The sequence below is a fragment of the Salmo salar genome, chromosome 04 (genome assembly GCF_965601325.2).
Source record: "Salmo salar chromosome 04, fSalSal1, whole genome shotgun sequence".
Taxonomy (NCBI): domain Eukaryota; kingdom Metazoa; phylum Chordata; class Actinopteri; order Salmoniformes; family Salmonidae; genus Salmo; species Salmo salar.
In genome coordinates this window covers 73378698-73398655 of record NC_138294.1, presented here as the reverse complement: position 1 = coordinate 73398655, position 19958 = coordinate 73378698, and the positions used below count along the sequence as shown (strand labels likewise).

At 41.5% G+C, this 19958-nt stretch overlaps 2 protein-coding genes across 2 annotated transcripts in view; both read left to right on the top strand.

The window, feature by feature from the left end:
• Positions 1-2055, top strand: part of LOC106603714 (calpain-5) — a 60498-nt gene extending 58443 nt beyond the window's left edge. The window contains exons 10-12 of the mRNA XM_014197733.3: positions 114-235; positions 1203-1339; positions 1550-2055. Of these exons, the coding sequence (XP_014053208.2) occupies positions 114-235; positions 1203-1339; positions 1550-1732 (442 nt within the window). The 3' untranslated portion in view covers positions 1733-2055. The remainder of the gene's footprint in view (positions 1-113; positions 236-1202; positions 1340-1549) is intronic.
• Positions 2056-9927: 7872 nt separating this feature from the next.
• Positions 9928-19958, top strand: part of LOC106603713 (unconventional myosin-VIIa) — an 80968-nt gene continuing 70937 nt past the window's right edge. The window contains exons 1-2 of the mRNA XM_014197732.3: positions 9928-10233; positions 19326-19394. Of these exons, the coding sequence (XP_014053207.3) occupies positions 19377-19394 (18 nt within the window). The 5' untranslated portion in view covers positions 9928-10233; positions 19326-19376. The remainder of the gene's footprint in view (positions 10234-19325; positions 19395-19958) is intronic.

Genomic DNA, 19958 nt, shown 5'->3' with positions numbered 1-19958 from the left:
TAACTGATTCTCTAAGTGAACCCAGTATTTCTTTCACGTAATTTGTCATCTACTGCCATTGTCCTCATCTAAATTAATAACACCCATATTCACTTTCTTTCCTTCCCCCACAGAGAGTTGAACCTAGACGAGCCCCCTCAGACGTGTTGGACGGGCATGTGTGGTTACCCCCAGCTGGTCACCCAGGTCCACGTTCTGAGTGCAGAGGGACTCCAGGGCCAGGACTCTAATGGGGGTAAGCTAGTAAGGTTACTGTAGGAAATAGTAGGCCTATAGTAAAGTAAGATACAGTATGCACCCATGTGGATGGGAGGCTTTGGGAGCTGACATGCATATACCCTTTCACATTACTGGGCCGAGCTATATTAGGGGTAACTTGAGTTTTAGTATTTTTTGTTATTGTGTGTATGGGTTTATGTGTGTGCGCCACAGATTGCATTGCAATGTAATGCAAGGCCTAAACTTTTCTGGTCATACACAGAGCTGCACTGTCTCAATCCCAACAAGAAGAGGCACCTGGCCAAAACAGGAGGTACTTCAGCACCACCTAGTGGCTAGGGGCTTAGCTACAACTAGACATACTGCACAGTTAGTCCAATAGGCTTTGGCTCAGCCCAGAAACAACCCCTAGCTTCATGTAGATCTGGGAGGATTGGATAGTTATAAGCAGTGTGGTAGTAGTTCTTCCTAGCACTCTGATAGGTCTAGGAAGACTTTTTGTCATATGGCTGAAACCTATCCCCTCACTTTCAGATCTACACAAGTACATATAGTCTTCAATAGTTCCCCCTCCCCATATCCTCTACCTACTTACTAGCACAAGCAACTAAAACCCTTTTCCACCTACCTGTCAGAGACCTGTCTGATTGCTGGTTGGTCTGATGGCCAGAGAAGGGTGGCACGTAGCCTAGCAGTTAGAGTATTGGGCCAGTAACCAAAAGGTCACTGGTTTGAATACACAAGCCGACATGGTGAACATTTTGTCGATGTGCCCTTTAGCAAGGTACTTAACCCTAATTCTCTCCAGGGTATAACACATTTCACTGCACCTATTCGGTGTAAGGGACAATACAGCAACATATTATTGATTTATTTATTTATTTATTAGACTAGGCCTAGAGTTGGTTTTGGCCTGTATAATTGAGTACATTGACACGGTGATTGACAGCTGTCCCACTTCCCTCCCTCCTTGTCCTTCCTAGCCTCTGACCCGTACGTCATCATCACCTGTGAGGGGGAGCGGGTGCGCTCACCGGTGCACAAGGACACACGGAGCCCCAACTTTGACGTCAAAGGCCTGTTCTACCGCAAGAAGCCGAAGGAAGGCATCCACATTGAGGTGAGCACAGACGGAGGGGAGGAACTTTTTCTTGTCTGTCTTTGTGTTCATATGTATCCCTCTATCTCTTGAAGAGGTTTTGTTCAACGTTTTTTTATCACTGTTTTCTTATGCTCTCTCTCTTCTCCCCCTCTCTCTCTCTTTGTCTCCTTCTCTTTCAAATCCCCCCTCTCTTTCCCCTCTGCTCTACCCTTGGGCCATACATAATAGATCTACAATAAGAACGTGATTGTGGATACCTTCCTGGGTCAGGTGACCCTGTCCAGTGACCCTAACGACCGGCAGGTGCAGCACACGCTCCACCTTCGCGACAAGGGCAATCGCCAAGACAATGACCTCCCAGGCACAGTCACCGTGCGCCTCATCACCTGTACCACGCTCATCAACATATGACGTCCCTTCCGTCGCAGCTCTAGCCATGGAATGTCGGAGCTTTACCTTTGACCTTTGTCATCATGACACCCCTTTGCCTCCCCCTCCCCTCCCCACCCCTAAACCGAGCATGGCAATTAACCTGTTAACCCTGGGATCTAGCTCCACCCGACCCGGCGCCCCCCTGAACATATACAGACACAGCTTGGTGTCTTTTTTTCTCTCTCGCTCTCTCTCTCTCTCTCACACACGCGCACACGCGCACACACACACACACACACACACACACACACACACACACACACACACACACACACACACACACACACACAACACACACACACACACACACACACACAGGCCGTGTCTGAATACCTGTACTTGCGTTCTAAATAGTAGGCTAAGTATGCGAAAATAGAAAGTTTCATAGTATTTGACAAACAGTATGCTTTAAAACTTAGTATGCTTTAATTGCCAGGATGCCATACTGATTTCATTTTTTCATCTAGTATAATTTGCTGCACACTATTGAGGAAGAGAAGCATAATTTCAGACCCAAGTGTGATTGACAACAGCTGATAATAAGCTATTCATCAGACGGGCTGTACCAAAATGAACAAATAGCGGTAACTAACTGATTAGATGACGCATTCTCAGTATGTTCCTTACTGCATACATATACTAAACAGTACGTTCTTAATAGTATGTAGCATGATTAGTACACAGTATTTAGTTTTAGTAAGTAGTAGACAAGACAGATTTCAGAAACAACCACACACTCCTATCTCTCTACATGCCTTCAACTCTCCCACACACACATACCTTTTAACATGCGCCTGCACTCCTCATACATCTCCCAGTGTCACTAAGGGCTATGCATCGCCTTAAGGCTGAGTGGGTCTCTTTAGGACCCTGAGTCTTTTTAGGACCAGCCATATGTCGGGTGGGAGGGGTGTCATGGTATTGGGTGGTATACTGGGACCCCCTCTATCCATCCTATTCGCTGAGTGTTTTTTACTGTCTCTTGACTGATGTCACAACCCCATTGTAGTCCCAGAAATACCATATTATCAGCCTTTTACTGTTTCTTCCATCAATGACTGGGTGTCATTTGGGATGCAACCTCTATCTATCATCCACTTTCTATAGTCCCCACAAAACAAGCCAACTACCAAGAAAGTGACGCCAAAAGCACCGATGAACACTGCTGGTGTTTATGTGAGTGTAGTCTTGCCTCCTCCCCCCTCCATCCCATCCATCCCCCTTTCCTCCTCCCACTCCCGTCCCCTCGGACTACGCTTCTACCGGTTGCCATAGACGATATCGAGTTTAGCATGGCTAAAACAGACTGCCTGCATTGAGCATCCCCCATCCTCCTTTATACACACACACACACACACAACACACACACACACACACACACACACACACACACACACACACACACACACACACACACACACACACACACACACACACACACACACACACACACACTCGTAGCTTAGCAACCGGAGCTTTTGATATGCCCCAGTGGAGTGACTGTGGAGCTCCGCCTGCCATAATCAAGTGCTTTACGGGACCAAAGACAGATCAGGCTTTCCCTTCTCTCTCCCTCTCTTGCCGGCGCCAGTCGCCACCGTGCCACGTCAATCGGTCTTCTCTATGGCAACGCCACTGCCTGACACTTCCTGAGTCCTGGGACTCCTGTCATGTGACCTGGGCTTTCGACTTGTGGGCCTTTGAATCATGTGACCCAAGAAACAGTAGTTGTTGTCCCTCTGTCTGCGTAAATCAGTTGTGTGTGGGGGTGGGGGTGAGTGTGGGTTGGGTGTGCATGTTTGCGAACATACATTCATACGTGTGTTATGTCTGTGCCTTTGGACACACCATGCACCTCGCTTAGTTCTGACGGGCTCACAGGCTTGGCTGGATATAGGGATGAGTGGAAGAAGAGAGAGAGCGAAGGACGGAGAGAAGAGCGGGAGGAAATCCTTCTGTCGACTCCTGCCAAAAACAACCTGTGCCATAGCCTTGGTCCTGGCTCTGACTCTGTTGTGACTCTATACTGTTCCAGAAAGAAACACAGACATTTTGGATTAGCATCACTGTAAACTCAGTGCTATTTGAAATGGTAGTTTGAAAAGTGTGGCTTTTTGTCTTGCCAAGACAGAGAGAGACTATGTCTTCATACAGAACCATCACTGGTACAAACAGTTAGCATATCTTCTCACGTAGGTCATGTCGCACTCTTTTGACCTGCTTTCCACAGGCTAATTATATCGATCTTTGACAGTGGCGAGCGTTGGAGATAAAAGAGATACAAGCCCCATACGCTATGTCGTCATGTTGAGTATCTTTTCAAACGTATGATATGATTGCAGAGACTTTTGTAGTGCAGGATCTGATAGTATGTCTGTGTACGTCTTTTTAAAAATAATTTATTGTTTACAGCATCGTCAAGAGGATCAGTCAAGAAACAACAACAGATCCTACATCAGTTGTGAATCATTCCCAAGACATTTCTTTTTTGAATGTAATGCGGAGAGCATTGACCAATCTCTCTGTCTATCAAACCATCAAGCCCTTTCACTTGTTTACTTGTGTTTTTCCACCGCCTTTTTTTCATTACTTGAACCACAATGGCATTTGTACATTTTTCAAAACTTGTATTGTCACATTTGTTTAATTATACTGAACAAAAATATAAACGCAACATGCCATAATTTCTACGATTTTACTGAGTTACAGTTCATATAAGGAAATCACTCAACTTAAATCATTGGAGGCTGGTGGGGGGAGCTATAGGAGGATGGACACATTGTAATGGCTGAAATGGAATGAATGAAACGGAGTCAAACATGTGGTTTCCATATGTTTGATGTGTTTGATACCGTTCCATTTATTCTATAGGTGTCCGTCCTCCTATAGCTCCTCCCACCAGCCTCCACTAATTTAAATACATTAATTAAGCCCTAATCTATGGCGTTCACATCTGGCCATTGGTGGGCCTGGGAGGGCATAGGCCCACCCACTTAGGAGCCAGGCCCACCCACTGGGGATCCCACAAAAGGGCTTTATTACAGACAGAAATAGTCCTCAATTTCATCAGCTGTCTGGGTGGCTGGTCTCAGACGATCTCGCAGGTGAAGAAGCCGGACGTGGAGGTCCTGGGCTGGCGTAGTTACACGTGGTCTGCGGTTGTGTTGCAGGTTGGACGTACTGCCAAATTCTCTAAAACGATATTGGAAGAGGCTTATGGTTGAGAAATGAACATGGGGACATTCCTGCAGTCAGCATACCAATTGTACGCTCCCTTAAAACTTGAGACATCTGTGGCATTGTGTTGTGTGACAAAACTTCACATTTTAGAGTGGCCTTTTATTGTCCCAAGCACAAGTTTCACCTGTGTAATGATCATGCTGTTTAATCAGCTTCTTGATATGCCACACCTGTCAAGTGGATGGCTTATCTTGGCAAAGGAGAAATGCTCACTAACAGGGATGTAAACAAATTTGTGCACAAACTTTGAGAGAAATAAGCTTTGTGTGTATGGAACATTTCTGGGATCTTTTATTTCAGCTCATGAACAATGGGAGCAACACTTTACATGTTGCATTTATATTTTTGTTCAGTATAATTAATGTGTCTTACATTGTTTTTAATCATATGTCCATGGCCTTGTATTGTTCTTCTATTGTTACTATTCTATGTTTCTTTATTCTTTCTTTCTTCAATGTGGGAAACAAACGGTATTGTAAGAATCAGCATGTTTACACTATTGCAAATCAGAATCATATCAAGAGGTTTGAATGGTCCCTTTACAGGTACTAGTCAGTGACACCCACCATTCATGACAATATGCTTTTAGTATGAATGATCATTTGTAAGTTCAAATGACGAAAGCGCCATTTAAATGCTGTGTGACATATGTCCTTCTATTGTGTTGAGTTGCAGACTAAGGCAGGTAGACTAGTGGTTGTTAAAAAAAAAAAAAAATTGGGTAGTGGTATGATAGATGGTTTTCGATAATGGTTTAATTAAATTTGACAGGTATAATACTTTATTACTTGTTATAAGCGCTATGAACCTTTTAGTTTATAATTTCTTGTTATAAGGCTTAAAATAGGTTATGTCTCTATGAAAGACCTTTTCAAGTTACTCATATTGACTGTAATTTATTCAGGATAATTTTGAGATGATAATAACAAGACATTATAGATGCTTATGACAAGTCTTACAATGCATTATAACCATGTTATAAAGCATGATGAGGCTGTATGGAAGTTGAATATCTTATTGTTTCCCTCAAAGTTTGGCTTTATTGTTAGCAATCAATCAATAGATAATCAATTGTAATGATATCACAATCAATTTCTTAACTCATGAAACCAAACACCCCTTAGTTTTAGGTAAAAAATATGCTTTCCCTCATGGGTGTGGGAGTGGTGTGCTCCTTTCTGTCTGATGAGGTTATTTCTGGGCAATATTTCTTCCATTTAGGGGATGCTTTTTGACTCAAGATCACCCCCAGAGGTCAACGTTCCGTACAGCCTCTTTAAGTAATGTGTTACAGAGAGTCTTATGCTCTGGATGGTATATCATGGTAGAGAGAGGTAGAGGTAACAGTGATAGAGTGCCATAGTGCGGATGCAGGTGTGGCAGGGTTAAAAGACGTTGTGCCAAGCCAAGTAGATGAGTCTTTCATGGTAGGGGAAGGAGACGTCTTCGTACCAAAAGGGGAAAGTTAGTTGGCTGTTGCCAAGATGTGGCAACGTGTGCTCTTTCAGTCAAACTGGCACTTGGTTCTACTCGAATCAGGGGCACCAGTGGTGGGCACATTGGCAGCAGCAGCCATTTTGGTTATTTATGAAACTCAGTTTCTCAACATTGTTGTGCCCCCCACATACAAACAATGTCTTAAGTTGGCTAATTAACCCAAGTCCCTATCATCAGCTAATGCCGTATTGCAATTTCTGTTCTGACCATATCTGAACCATTATAGGCCCCAGGACCAAGGGGTTGTATTACATAGTGTAGACCATTGTTGGTCTTTTTAACTCATGTGAAGTATGTGCCACATATGTGCCAAAATAGAAGTGAGGAAAAAGACTATTGTACTGTAAAGATGTGTTTTGTTGGTTAGAGTTCTACTGTAAATTAACTTTGTTTGCTACACTGGTGGACGTACATGTAGCTAGTTAAACATTGTGAGAATTTTCAGACCTTTTACGTTCCAATATGCTTTATTTTGTGTCTTTGACAAAAACGTATGATGTTTGTGATCTCATTGCATTCTTATCATTTGCCAAAAGCAACAGTCACTCAAGGTACAATTGGTTTACCCTGGGTGGGCGGAGTGTCAATTCACTGATCTGGTTGCCTGGTTAGCATTGTTGTATGGGTTTTCTTGCACTGTATATATTTTCTGATGGCCCATGCCAAATGTTTTAAGTACAAAGAACACATCAGAACATTCAGAACCTTGGCCAGTTTTATATCAAGCCAATAACACCAACGCATGTAGCAAACGACTTCAAATCAGCTCGCACAGTTTGATTTTCAAAGATAATATATTTTTTATTCAAAGTGTTGTAAACATTGTTACTACTTTGATGCAGCTTATGTTGCATACTTGCATGTATTTTACAGATTCTGAACATTTGAATTCAGCATTCTAAACAGTATGTACTGTATATGAAAGTGGCAGCAACCAAAGTGTTTGTCCACTACTGTGACAGATGTAGATATATTGTGACGAACACCCCATCACCGAACCCAATAACAATATCCCTATTGGAAGAGATTGTTAGGCACATGTTAAAGATAGGATCATTACACTACTCCTTCCATTTCAGAAAACATGTCCCCACGCTGCACTATCACAAGGTCTGCATCTTACAGGACAACGTTTCGAAGGCCACGAGTACTATCCCACTTCTGACACCAGTTTGATAAATGTGGAAGTAGTGCTAAGTCCCTAGGGGGCTGTAAACTCTGTAAACTCTTGAGTTTAAAGACAAACACCCTATCCACAATCACAATAAGGATATCCCAGGTGGGAGGGATTGTACAATATATTCCAGACATTTATTTCAGAGGTAACAGCATAATAGTTGAGAGACATTTGAGGCAATATTCTATGAGAATACTTGTAAGATGGATACTTATCTAGTTACATTTTTAAACAAACAACGTTTCATCATTGTTGGACATGGACAACATGAAAAATGTGAGGAATACCGAAAACGTATGATTGCAGAGAGTCTTTGTGTGTTAACGATTTATTTAGATTTTGTGTTTTTATTAAAGCCTGTGTAATAGCAAAACAGTACTTTATATGTTTCAGTTGAACACATACGTCAACATGGTGCAATGATTTACATAGGATAGCTCGTTTAGCTAGCCTTGGAGCTGCCTTGAGCTCGTTTGCCTGCATACTGCTGCATGTTAAGGACATTGGTCATGAAACTTCATTAACGGTTATGCCAGGTGTTACATCATCTTTACGATAGCATAATGTATACTGTATGACATTGCTGACTCAAATTTACCAAGACAAGTGACACCTGTGTTCTTATCATTGTTTTCCAATATGGAGTCTGATGCGTTTGACAAATGAGCTTGTGATTCTCTTGTACTTTTCTGCCAATGTTTATTAATTTGAGACTAGAATATACTGCATGGTGAAACTTATAGAACATACTATGGTCTTTATAACAAGTGTCTTTTATTATCAATATTTTATACTCTTGCTAATTTTATATATCCACTTAACCTTGTGTTCTCTACGCTTATATGTTTCCTAATATCTAGACATGGAAAGGCTGTATCTTATGTACTGTATGCTTGTCTGTGTGTCTTTTTGAAAGGCTGTATCTTATGTACTGTATGCTTGTCTGTGTGTCTTTTTTTGTTACCGTATGCGTTTGTTCGATTTGATTCTCAGTTACACTGTGGTTATTTTACTGTTATGATCTGGAAATTATTTATTTTCATTTTGTATTTTATGTCAACTTGTGGCATGACTTTCAAATAAAAGATGAAACCTTATTGCTTTTCAATTTGATCTGTCAGAAATGTCTGCCAATGTGTGGTCCAGGTTTGGGGTCAATTCCATTTTAATTCAGTCAATTCAGGAAGTAAAAGTAATTCAGTTTACTTCCTAAATGGAATTGGAATTGAACCCAACCCTGGTGTAGTCACATGTCTGTCTCGTTATACAGTTACACTCCCCTCTGTATTTATTTGAACAGTGAAGCTATCACTCATCATTATACATGATTAATTGATGATCATCCATAATCATGTTAGTATCCAAGTTAATTTAGAACTGTTCAGAAACACCTTGTATTCTAATTTACAATAAAAGTGACACAATACATTATTCACCAGTCAGTTCCTATTGGGCAAAACATTATCCAAAACACAACCAAAACAAACTGCAAATGCATCCAATATGTTTGTAGAGTCACAAGCTTGATGTATTCATTGTGTGCTAGGAATATGGCCAAATACTAAACTTTTGACTACTTTAATACTATAAATGAATTTGTCCAAATACATATGAAGAAAAAAACGTATTCAATTGGGAGGACTGTAATATAATAATAATAATATTAGATACATAAAGTGCTTTTATTTCTAAACGGTAAAACAGATGCCTATGAAATACCCTCAAATAAAAGGTGACATTCTGCACTGTCGCCTCATTTGATGTCAAATCCAAAGTGCTGGAGTATAGAGCCAAATGTACAAATGTTATCTTCACTGTCCTATATACAGAGGGGAGTGTACTAGTTACAGAAACATTTCGCTGCACCTGCTACACCATCTGCTAAATTTTGTACGCGACCAATACATTTTGATTTGACTTTAGTTAAGCTGCTGTTTTAGAACAAGACCTTCAGTCTTCACATGGCATCATCACCTGCCACATACACATAGTCCACGAACATACCCTATTCATAGGCCTGGTGGAATTACACAACTGTGTTAACCCTCCTCCTCCTCATGCATAAATATTACAGTACAATGTTTACATTTTTGTGGGACAATAGGTGCAGGCCCTGACCAGTCCGGCACCACCTGCCACCCCATGACCTCTCAGTCCCCCTCCTCCTCCCCCTTCCTCCCTCCCCCTCCAAGTGGCTGGTCACTGTGGCTGTGTGGCGCACGTAGCCTGCCTCCCTGCTAATAGGGATCAGCGGACTGACTGAATGATGAATGAGAGATCGAGAGAGAGGCTGTAGTCACTCCTCTACTGGACGCCAGGCAGCAACAGGTACCTTGGAGAGAAAGAAAGAAGAAGAAGAGGAGGGGCAGAGCATGTGAGAGAGAGAGAGAGGACAAAAAGGGACAGAGACCGCAGCAAGTGGAAAGAGTGAGAGAGAGATTTTCTTTTCTTCATCCTGCTTCTTTCCACCTTTCTATCGATTCACCTGCTACCTGGCTGTTACCAGTTACCTGGACTTACCAGAGTGGAAGAGCGAGGAGACAGGAGAACCCGAGTGTCTTGAGTGGTAAGTAAGGAAGTAAATAAAGTAAAGAAAAGCGGTTGGTTGGTCAGGGCTGAGGGCTTAGCTGGCCCAGGGCTCAGTGTTGCTGCCTCTCCTCAGGCATTAGTTACCCAAAGCCTCTTACCGCTCACTCAGCGCTCACAGCCAGCTCACCCCCACTGCATGCTCCCTTCGTGCCAGGCCTCAAAGGGGACCATTTATAATCTCACTTAAAGAAACAGAATGTGACTCTTTCTGTGCGTGTGTACCTTCAGGTTTGTGTGTGTGTATATTGCCAGAATGTGTATTTAAGTGGATCTGTACCTTTTTTGAATAAACCAAGTTGGTAAAATATGATTAAATGAACTTAGTAAAGTACAACCTGATATGATCGTGAGGGAGAACGGGAAAGTGAACAGGTTCATGAAGTCGGCGCTTAAAGTATCAAAGTTCTAGGTTTCCACGTGCACATCGTTTTTAAGAGTGACATCTGGCATTGATCAGAGAATATTGGTGTTCACAGGGTGCTTGGAAGTCTTTAATGGCCTGGTCTTGATATTGCCATCAAAGAAGCTGTTTTTCTGGATTGGTTATTCGTCAGCCTACCAGTGGTGGTTCTAGACCATTTCAACTGGGGGGGGCCAAGCTGGGGCCAGTTACATTAGACATTATTGTTGTCATATCGTTTTCTTCACTGCATTGCAAGCATTAGCAGGCAAAATACCATGTTCATAATTATTAGTGTTCCGCGTTGCCACTGTCTAATAACAGATGTAAAAAAAAAAGAACGAGAGCAAAAATGAGTTATGTAAAAATTATTTCATACTCCACATTTAGGGGGGCCATAAGGGGGTCCAAAATTGTTGTCACAGGGGCACTGTGCCCCCTCCCCCCAGAACCGCCCCTGCAGCCTACATGACTCTTCAGCCTCCCAGGTCACCGTCTGTGTGTTTACTTCCTGGCCTGGGTCATAGTGAGTGTAGTTGGTGAGATGGAATAATAGCTCAGGCTATTCTCCCCTTCCTATCTGGGTCGTATTCACTAGGAACCAAACAGAAGCAAACGGGCCTAAATGATTGTTTTATTTTTCCGTTGCATATGTTTTGATGCGGTGTGCACTAATGAATATGACCCGACACTGGCCTCAACTGTTCCTGGGTTATAGTGACTCTACTTGGGTAGAAGTTTCTTCCCAGATCAGAGAACTGGAAGACTACTAACCAAACTGAAGTGTAGTTCAGATTAAGCTGAAATGGCTGAATGATAATGATGATAATATTTGTATTTTAGTGGCTTCATTGAATTAGCCCACATTGTTCAGTGAAACTGCTGGACATAATAACTAGCTAGCCATTTCAAGAGTTGTTTCAAAGTCACAGTCACGTACTACCTTGGTCCTAAACCTGTTGAGGAAGGATCATGTTAACAATCATAAGAATTATGTTTTGAATGATTATGAGCTTCTGAACATTTGACAAAACTACCCAGGTCACAAACAAACTCGGATGTCTTTGTTGATCAACTGTTGATCCAAATAATATGGCCAATTTTGTACCTGCTGGGTAGGGGGTTGAGGATAATCTGAAACATCTGCTCCTCTACTTCATATAGTTGTACATAGATTTGACACACACACACACACACACACACACACACACACACACACACACACACACACACACACACACACACACACACACACACACACACACACACACACACACACACACACACACACACACACACACACACACACAGAGAGAGAGAGAGATCCATACAGTACATACTGTAGGACTAAAGTGTGGACTCTCTAATGCCAAAAGGCTCAACAGCTAATCTGAGAGTACAGTATGTTGTGTTCATATCCTATAATGCTGCTCTCAGAGGCCACTCGGTATATACAGTATGTCAATAATGAGTCACAGCTATTATAAAACAGCTATTTTGAAACAGGGGCTGCCGTTAGTTTTTGAAACAGCTAGTTTGTTCTTAGGTCCATAAAGATTCAGCAGTTTCACTGAACAATGTTAAACCAACAAAGCCACATTTGTTCCACTTAGTCATAATCATTCAGCTATTTCAACTGGATCCCAGTTTGGTTCGTTTTCCTGTCCTCTGATATGGGAAGGACATTCTGCCTATCTAGAGTCACTGGGTATGACCAAAAATAGTTTTAGAGCTAGGTTAGAACAAAAGCCTGCGTAACCATGTACAATACAACAATATAGTTCTCCAGAACCAGGGCTGGTGTCCATTGTGTTAACAAATATGTCAGAAAGACTATCCAGCCTCCAAGAGAAATAGATTAAGCTCCTACCATTTTGCTGATGGCTATTGAATACTTTCAGATCGGCAAAGGTAGAGGCTAGGCCATTATCGGTGCATTGACTTAGATTTTTTTCATATAACTGAAACGACCAAAACAAATTGGGAATATTGTCGATTTGTGCAAAAAGAGGTTTGTAAACAAATGCTGCTACAATTGTGACTGACTATACAGTAGTATGTTAATGTTTCTGCTTTTAGCATAGAAAAAAAATGATGCTATATACGGTAAGTATCAGGGACTGTATTCACAAAGCATCTCAGAGTAAGGGTTTAGATAATGAATTTTATTGATCAACACTCCTATTCTGAGGTGCTTTGTGGATACGGACAGTGGTGTAAAGTACTTTTGGGTAGTTTTTTGGGGTATCTGTGCTTTACTATTTATATTTTTGACCATTTTTACTTTTACTTCACTACATTCCTAAAGAACATTCTGTACTTTTTACTCCATATATTTTTCCTGACACCCAAAAGTACTCGTTACATTTTGAATGCTTAGCAGGACAGGAAAATGGTCCAATTCATGCACTAATCAAGAGAACATCCCTACTGCCTCTTATCTGGCGGACTCACGAAACACAAATAATTTGTTTGTAAATTATGTCTGAGTGTTGGAGCATGCCCCTAGCTATCCGTACATTTTTAAAAAAACAAGAAAATTGTGTTATCTGGTTTGCTTAATAAAAGGAATGTGAAATTATTTTACTTTTACTTTTTACTTTTGATATTTAAGTATAGTTTAACAATTGCATTTACTTTTGATACTTAAGTATATTTATACCAAATACTTTTAGACTTTTACTCAAGTAGTATTTTACTGGGTGACTTTCACTTTTACTTGAGTCATTTTCTGTGAAGGTATCTTTACTCAAGTATGACAATTGGGTACTTTTTCCACCACTGGATACGGGCCCTGATCCTAGATCAGCACTCCTACTCTGTGACGCTTCATGAATATGGGTCCAAAGAGGAAAGGAAGTGCCTTTTGACACCCAGCAGCTGTCTTTCTGCCTGACCCTGTAGTTGGGAAGGGTGAGAGCCTTACATTTGGGCCCTGTGCTGGAATGGGTTGCCAGATTGGCCCCCTGTGGTGCTAGATAAGAGGCTCTGTCTTAGCAGGAGTGTGGTGTGAGGAGCGGTACTTCCATCCAGATGGACTATAAAGCTGTTGATACAGAGGCAAAGGGCCGCTATACAGTCTCCTCCATATGTATTCCGACAATGAAGCATACACATTTTTGGGGGGCTGTATATTCTAGCATTTTAGATAGAATGTGTCATATTAGGCGACACTTCAGAATGTCACCTTTTATTTTAGGGTATTTTCATACATATCTGTTTTACCATTTAGAAATGAAAGCACTTTATGTATCTCATTCCCCCATTTGAAGAACTCATAAGTATTTGGACAAATTCACTTATAGTGTATTAAAGTAGTCAAAGTTAAATATTTGGTCCCATATTCCTTGTATGCAATGACTAAATCAAGCTTGTGATTCATGATTTTTGTTAATCATGGCATTATCAGGATTCATTTAGAAGTGTTCAGAAACATCTTATTACTCCAGTCATCATTCACCATTCAGTTACTATCGGGAAAACATAACCCAAATACAACCAAAACAAACTGCAAATGCGTCCAACAAGTTTGTAGCGTCCCAAGATTGAGTAGTCATTACGTGCAAGAAATATGGGACCAAAACTAAACTTTTTAAGTGCTTGCATTGCTAAACAGTAAAACAGATATGTATGAAGAAAAAAATGACATTCTGTACTATCGCCTCATATGAAACATTTGATCTGAAATCCAAAATGCTGGAGTATAGAGACAAATTTAAAGTGTTAGCTTCACTGTCCAAATACATATGGAGGGGAGTGTATCTAATCCTTTATTTGGATCTGATATTTTGAAATCCTCTCAAACAAATCAACCCCAAGACTTCTTACCCCCTGCTCTCTTCTTCCCCTCCTCCCCTCTTTTCCTCCTTCCCTCATTTACCTGACTACATGACCAGCTGAGCCACATTGGTAAGGCATGACGCTGCACGTAACCCAGCTGTGACCCTAGTCTGGACACTAATATCAAGTGTAAAAATGTCCAATGAAATGGTGCCACATATGAGGACAAATATTTATTGATTTACTATTGGGCAAAACATAACCCAAAAGACTTGTTTAAAATGTTAGCTTTACTGTTCAAATACATATAGATGGGAGTGTATATAATCCTTTTTATGGATCTGCTACTTTGAAATCATCTCAAACAAATCATCAGCACTCTTCATAAGTGGAATGTTTTGCAATTAAATATTTGAGTTGCATTCAATGTAGCTGTATTCAAAGCACAGCAGATCCACAGTATATCATTAAACCCAATGTTAATCTACTTATTGGGCAGCAAATGGGAGGAGTCGCTGGTAAACTGTACCATATGTTCCTTATGTGACAACCCTCTGCTGTCACATGTAGGGAGGATGTTTCTGTTCTCCCGGTTCACCCGGTTGGCTCCGACATCTGAGGGAAACAGATAGTTAGCAATATGTTGATGGCCTAGCCTTCAGCGTAGGCTACAGAGTTATGCCATATTGCTTTCCCCTATCTAGTCCTTCACTAGCAGTAGACATGAAAAGGGTAGGACCTAGGGGAAGGAGCTAGGTACAGAAATGGATCCAGGCCATGCCCCCTGTGTCCTGCTGTATGTAGCCTATGGAGACAAAATGGCTACTGTTATTATGGATGTAAACAAAGTCTTTGATCCTGAGGCAGCCCAATGAGATCTGCCGTCAGGGAGGATATGATTCAGCAGCCAATATTAAATGATGGTTTGTATAAGCACAGAGATTAGCCCCAGGAATCTACATAAGCCATTAAAGGGACATTTCACAATTTATCAACTTTGTATTCATCATCTCCAGCACCAGCCCAACATACCTTCACTCACCTGACTACATGACCAGCTGAGCCACATGGCTAAGCCATGACGCTAAACTTAACCCAGCTGTAAAGATGTCCAATGAAATGGTGTCCCGTATGAGGAGAAGTATTTACCCTACACACGGTGCTCTGTGTGAGGATCATTATTTGCACTGATATTACACAAAAGCAAGATGAGACGTTCTTATATATACAGTGCATTCGGAAAAGTATTCAGACCTCTTGACTTTTTCCACATTTTGTTACGTTACAGCCTTATTCTAAAATGTATTAAATCATTTTTTTTCTCATTAATCTACACACATACCCCATAACAAGAAAGCAAAAAAAGTTATTTTTGAAATGTTTTCAAATGTATAAAAAATAAAACACAGAAATACCACATTTACATAAGTATTCAGAAATTTTACTCAGTACTTTGTTGAAGCACCTTTGGCAGCAATTACAGCCTTGAGTCTTGTTGGGTATGACGCTACGAGCTTGGCACACCTGTATTTGTAGAGTTTCTTCCATTTCTCTCTGCAGATCCTCTCAAGCTCTGTCAGGTTGGATGGTGAGTGTTGCTACACAGCTATTTTCAGGTCTCTCCAGAGATGTTCGATCGGGCTCTGGCTGGGCCACTCAAGGACATTCAGAGACTTGTCCCAAAGCTACTCCTGTGTTGTCTTGGCTGTGTGCTTAGGGTCGTTGTTCTGTTGGAAGGTGAACCTTCTTTCTGTACTTTGCTCCGTTCATCTTTCCCTCGATCCTGACTAGTCTCCCAGTCCCTGCCGCTGAAAAATATCCCCACAGCATGATGCTGCCACCACCATGCTTCACCGTAGGGATGGTGCCAGGTTTCCTCCAGACGTGACGCTTGGCATTCAGGCCAAAGAGTTCAATCTTGGTTTCATCAGACCAGAGAATCTTGTTTCTCATAGTCTGAGAATCTTTATGTGCCTTTTGGCAAATTCCAAGCAGGCTGTCATGTCGTGCTGTCGTGCCTTTTACTGAGGAGTGGCTTCCGTCTGGCCACTCTACCATAAAGGCCTGATTGGTGGAGTGCTGCAGAGATGGTTGTCCTTCTGGAAAGTTCTCCCATCTCCACAGAGGAACTCTAGAGCTCTGTCAGAGTGACCATTGGGTTCTTGGTCACCTCCCTGACCAAGGCCCTTCTTCCCCAATTGCTCAGCTCTAGGAAGAGTCTTGGTGGTTCTAAACTTCTTCCATTTAAGATTGATGGAGGCCACTGTATTCTTGGGGAACTTCAATGCTGCAAAAAAACGTTGGTACACTTCCCCAGATCTGTGCCTCGACACAATCCTGTCTCGGAGCTCTACAGATAATTCCTTTGACCTCATGACTTCGTTTTTGCTCTGACATGCACTGTCAACTGTGGGACCTTATATAGACAGGTCTGTGCCTTTCCAAATCATGTCCAATCAATTGAATTTACCACAGGTGGACTCCAATCAAGTTGTAGAAAAATCTCAAGGATGATTCATGGAAAAAGGATGCACCTGAGCTCAGTTTTGAGTCTTATAGCGAAGGATCTGAATTGTTATGTAAATAAAGTATTTCTGTTTTTTTATTTTTTATAATTAGCAAAACCTTCTAAAAACCTGTTTTCACTTTGTCATTATAAGGTATTGTGTGTAGATTGCTGATGGAAAAAAAGTAATCAATTTTAAAATAAGGCTGTAACTTAACAAAATGTGGAAAAAGTCAAGGGGTCTGAATACTTTACGAAGGCACTGTAAGTACCTTTACAGGTCATTTTGAGGCGGCAGGTAGCCTTGTGGTTTGAGTGTTGGGCCAGTAATCGAAGGTTGCTAGATCGAATCCCCGAGCTGACAAGGTAAAAATCTGTTGTTCTGCCCCTGAACAAGGCAGTTAACCCACTGTTCCTAGGCCGTCATTGTAAACAAGAATTTGTTCTTAACTGACTTGCCTAGTTAAATTAAGGTTAAAAAAAAATCTACATCTAAATAAATGGTAATTACAATTAAATGAATGGTGCCTTATGGCACAGTTGCTTCAGTGCAATTTTAGACACACATACTTGATGTATCTTTAATGTATATGTTTTGTGTAACCTATCCATTTTTAAGGAGTTTCATTATGCGTTGCATAGATAGATCCCTCTCACTCTCTCTCTCCTCATTTTCTCTTGTGCAGCTGGCTATGATCATTGTGGGCAAGTTATTTTGTAGTGGTCTCCCTAGCAGCAGCTGACACTGGGAATGACATGCCCAGAATACCCATGGTCCAAAGTCAAAGCGTCTTAGAGTATGAATGCTCATTTATGATCAGGGCCTGTAACCACAAAACGTCTCAGAGTAGGAGCGCTGATCTAAGATCAGTTTAGCCTTTTAGATAACGATGAATAATATTATATGGACACATACTAGATCAGCACTCTGAGATGCTTTGTGGATAAGGCCCCAGGTCCATATAACAATTTTGATTCTGATCTAAAAGGCTAAATTGATCCTAGATGAGAACTCCTACTCTGAGATGCTTTATGAATACTGGCCCACAGCTACTGTACTTTAATCATGGCAATGTGTCTCTAGCCTGGTTCCAGATCTGGTTGCAGATCTGTTTTACATGCCAATGCACATAGGAGTTGGCTGTACAGCACAAACAGATCTTAGACCAGGCAAATGTGTCTCTACATTGAATATCAATGGAAACACTTGCATTCTGCTGACTCATATTTATTGTGATTGTTTGAAATGTATTTTTGGACAATCCACTGCAGATTGGTGTATTCGTTGATTATTTCTTAGTGGGTGTGTCATTCCTACTTTGTCAGAACCATAATAACTACAACTGGAGAAAGTTAGTACTTCTACTAGGGTCTTGAAAGGTTAGTCAGAGACTTTGTTGTGTGTGTGCGCATGTGAGCTAACTGTAGTCATGGAGATTTGAAATAAGACAGCCTGATCAAACTCTCTCAGCCAGAGCTTAATTTCATTAGACAAGTAGACTTGTGGATTACAATGGTGGTATGTGTTTGTTGGTTTATTGTGTGTGACGTATGTATGTGTGAGATCAGGGAACTGTCTTCGTTCCAATTCTCTCCCCTTCTCCATGACGCGCACTTGGTCATTCATGGATTTAAAGTTCAAAGGTGGAAGATATATATCCCTCTAGCCCATGGAGGCAACAATACAATGCTTTTAAATCCATGATTAGGAGTGAACGAGTGCACATTTAAGAGAAGGGAAGTCAATCGGACAAGAGCACAGGTGAAAAAGCCCCTGTGCAATGGATGATCAGAAGACATCTGCAAAAGTCACAGTCTGAAATGGCACCCTATTCTCTATATAATGCACTACCTTATGGGCTCGGGCCAAAATTAATGCACTATATGGGGAATAGCGTGCCATGCCATTTCGGATATAGCCACACTACACATTAGATCCAATGACAACTGCTTTGGGGGACATTCTGATTTACAGCAATGCCTTTAATCTTGCAAAGTAATGGAGACTCTGACAACAAGCTTATGTGTGTATCCTCACTCTCCAGGGGTAGAAAGGTTTATCATTTTATACACATTAATTCCATTTGATTAAAGTGGGATTCCTCTAAGCTCAGACAGTGTGAGGTCTGGTCCACCATCACTACAGGACAATGGACTCAGCTTCAAGCCATCTGTCCAGCGAGAACCACGGTATAGAGAGAACCCCTGTGGTGAATCTTTACCATTAGTAAGACTGTGCCGGATGTTGGTCTAGGGGTCAACACAGCCGCTGCATATGCCCCCAGCAGTGGTAGTTTGAATCCCTGTTGGGCCAGTTTCTGACTCTGCAAATTCGTATGTTTGATATGTTCTGTATGTCTAATAGGACTTTTCTCTATTCCAGGAGCCTCACATGGTGACTTCTAATGTCCTGGAATAAACCGGTAGCTGAACCATGGTCATTCTGCAACAGGTAGAATACCTTATTTCTCACTTGTTCTCTCTCTCAAACATACACATACACACACACACACACACACACACACACACAAACACACACCCACCCTGTGGACGACCTTTGCAAGTGAGACACAATTTAAATGCTAATAAGATAGGGGCTATGGTGTGTTATCAGCTGGCCCACCAGAGGACACAGTGACAGTAGCATGAGATAACATGCACCCTCATTCTCCGATCATCACCCCCGTCACACTATCAATATATTTTCATCTGGGCCCATGGTTCTGGAGAAGGTTAGTCAGACAGGCTTTGTGGGGATTTGAAGTTCACTTTATCTGGGTTTTTAAAGGGATAGTTCATCGATTACATTTTTGGGGTTTGGAGTGGGTAGTTTAACAAAAATAAAGTGTGAATTGCAGTCACTTCTTGTCCATAGACTGATTTCAAGGTAAGGAAACAAATATATTTATATGTAAAATCTCTAAGCTATCCCTTTAAGGAGTACCTCAATTTCAAGAGACTAGTCATGAATCATGCATCTCATTCCATCAGCAAGGCATCTGTGTTGTCAGACTAG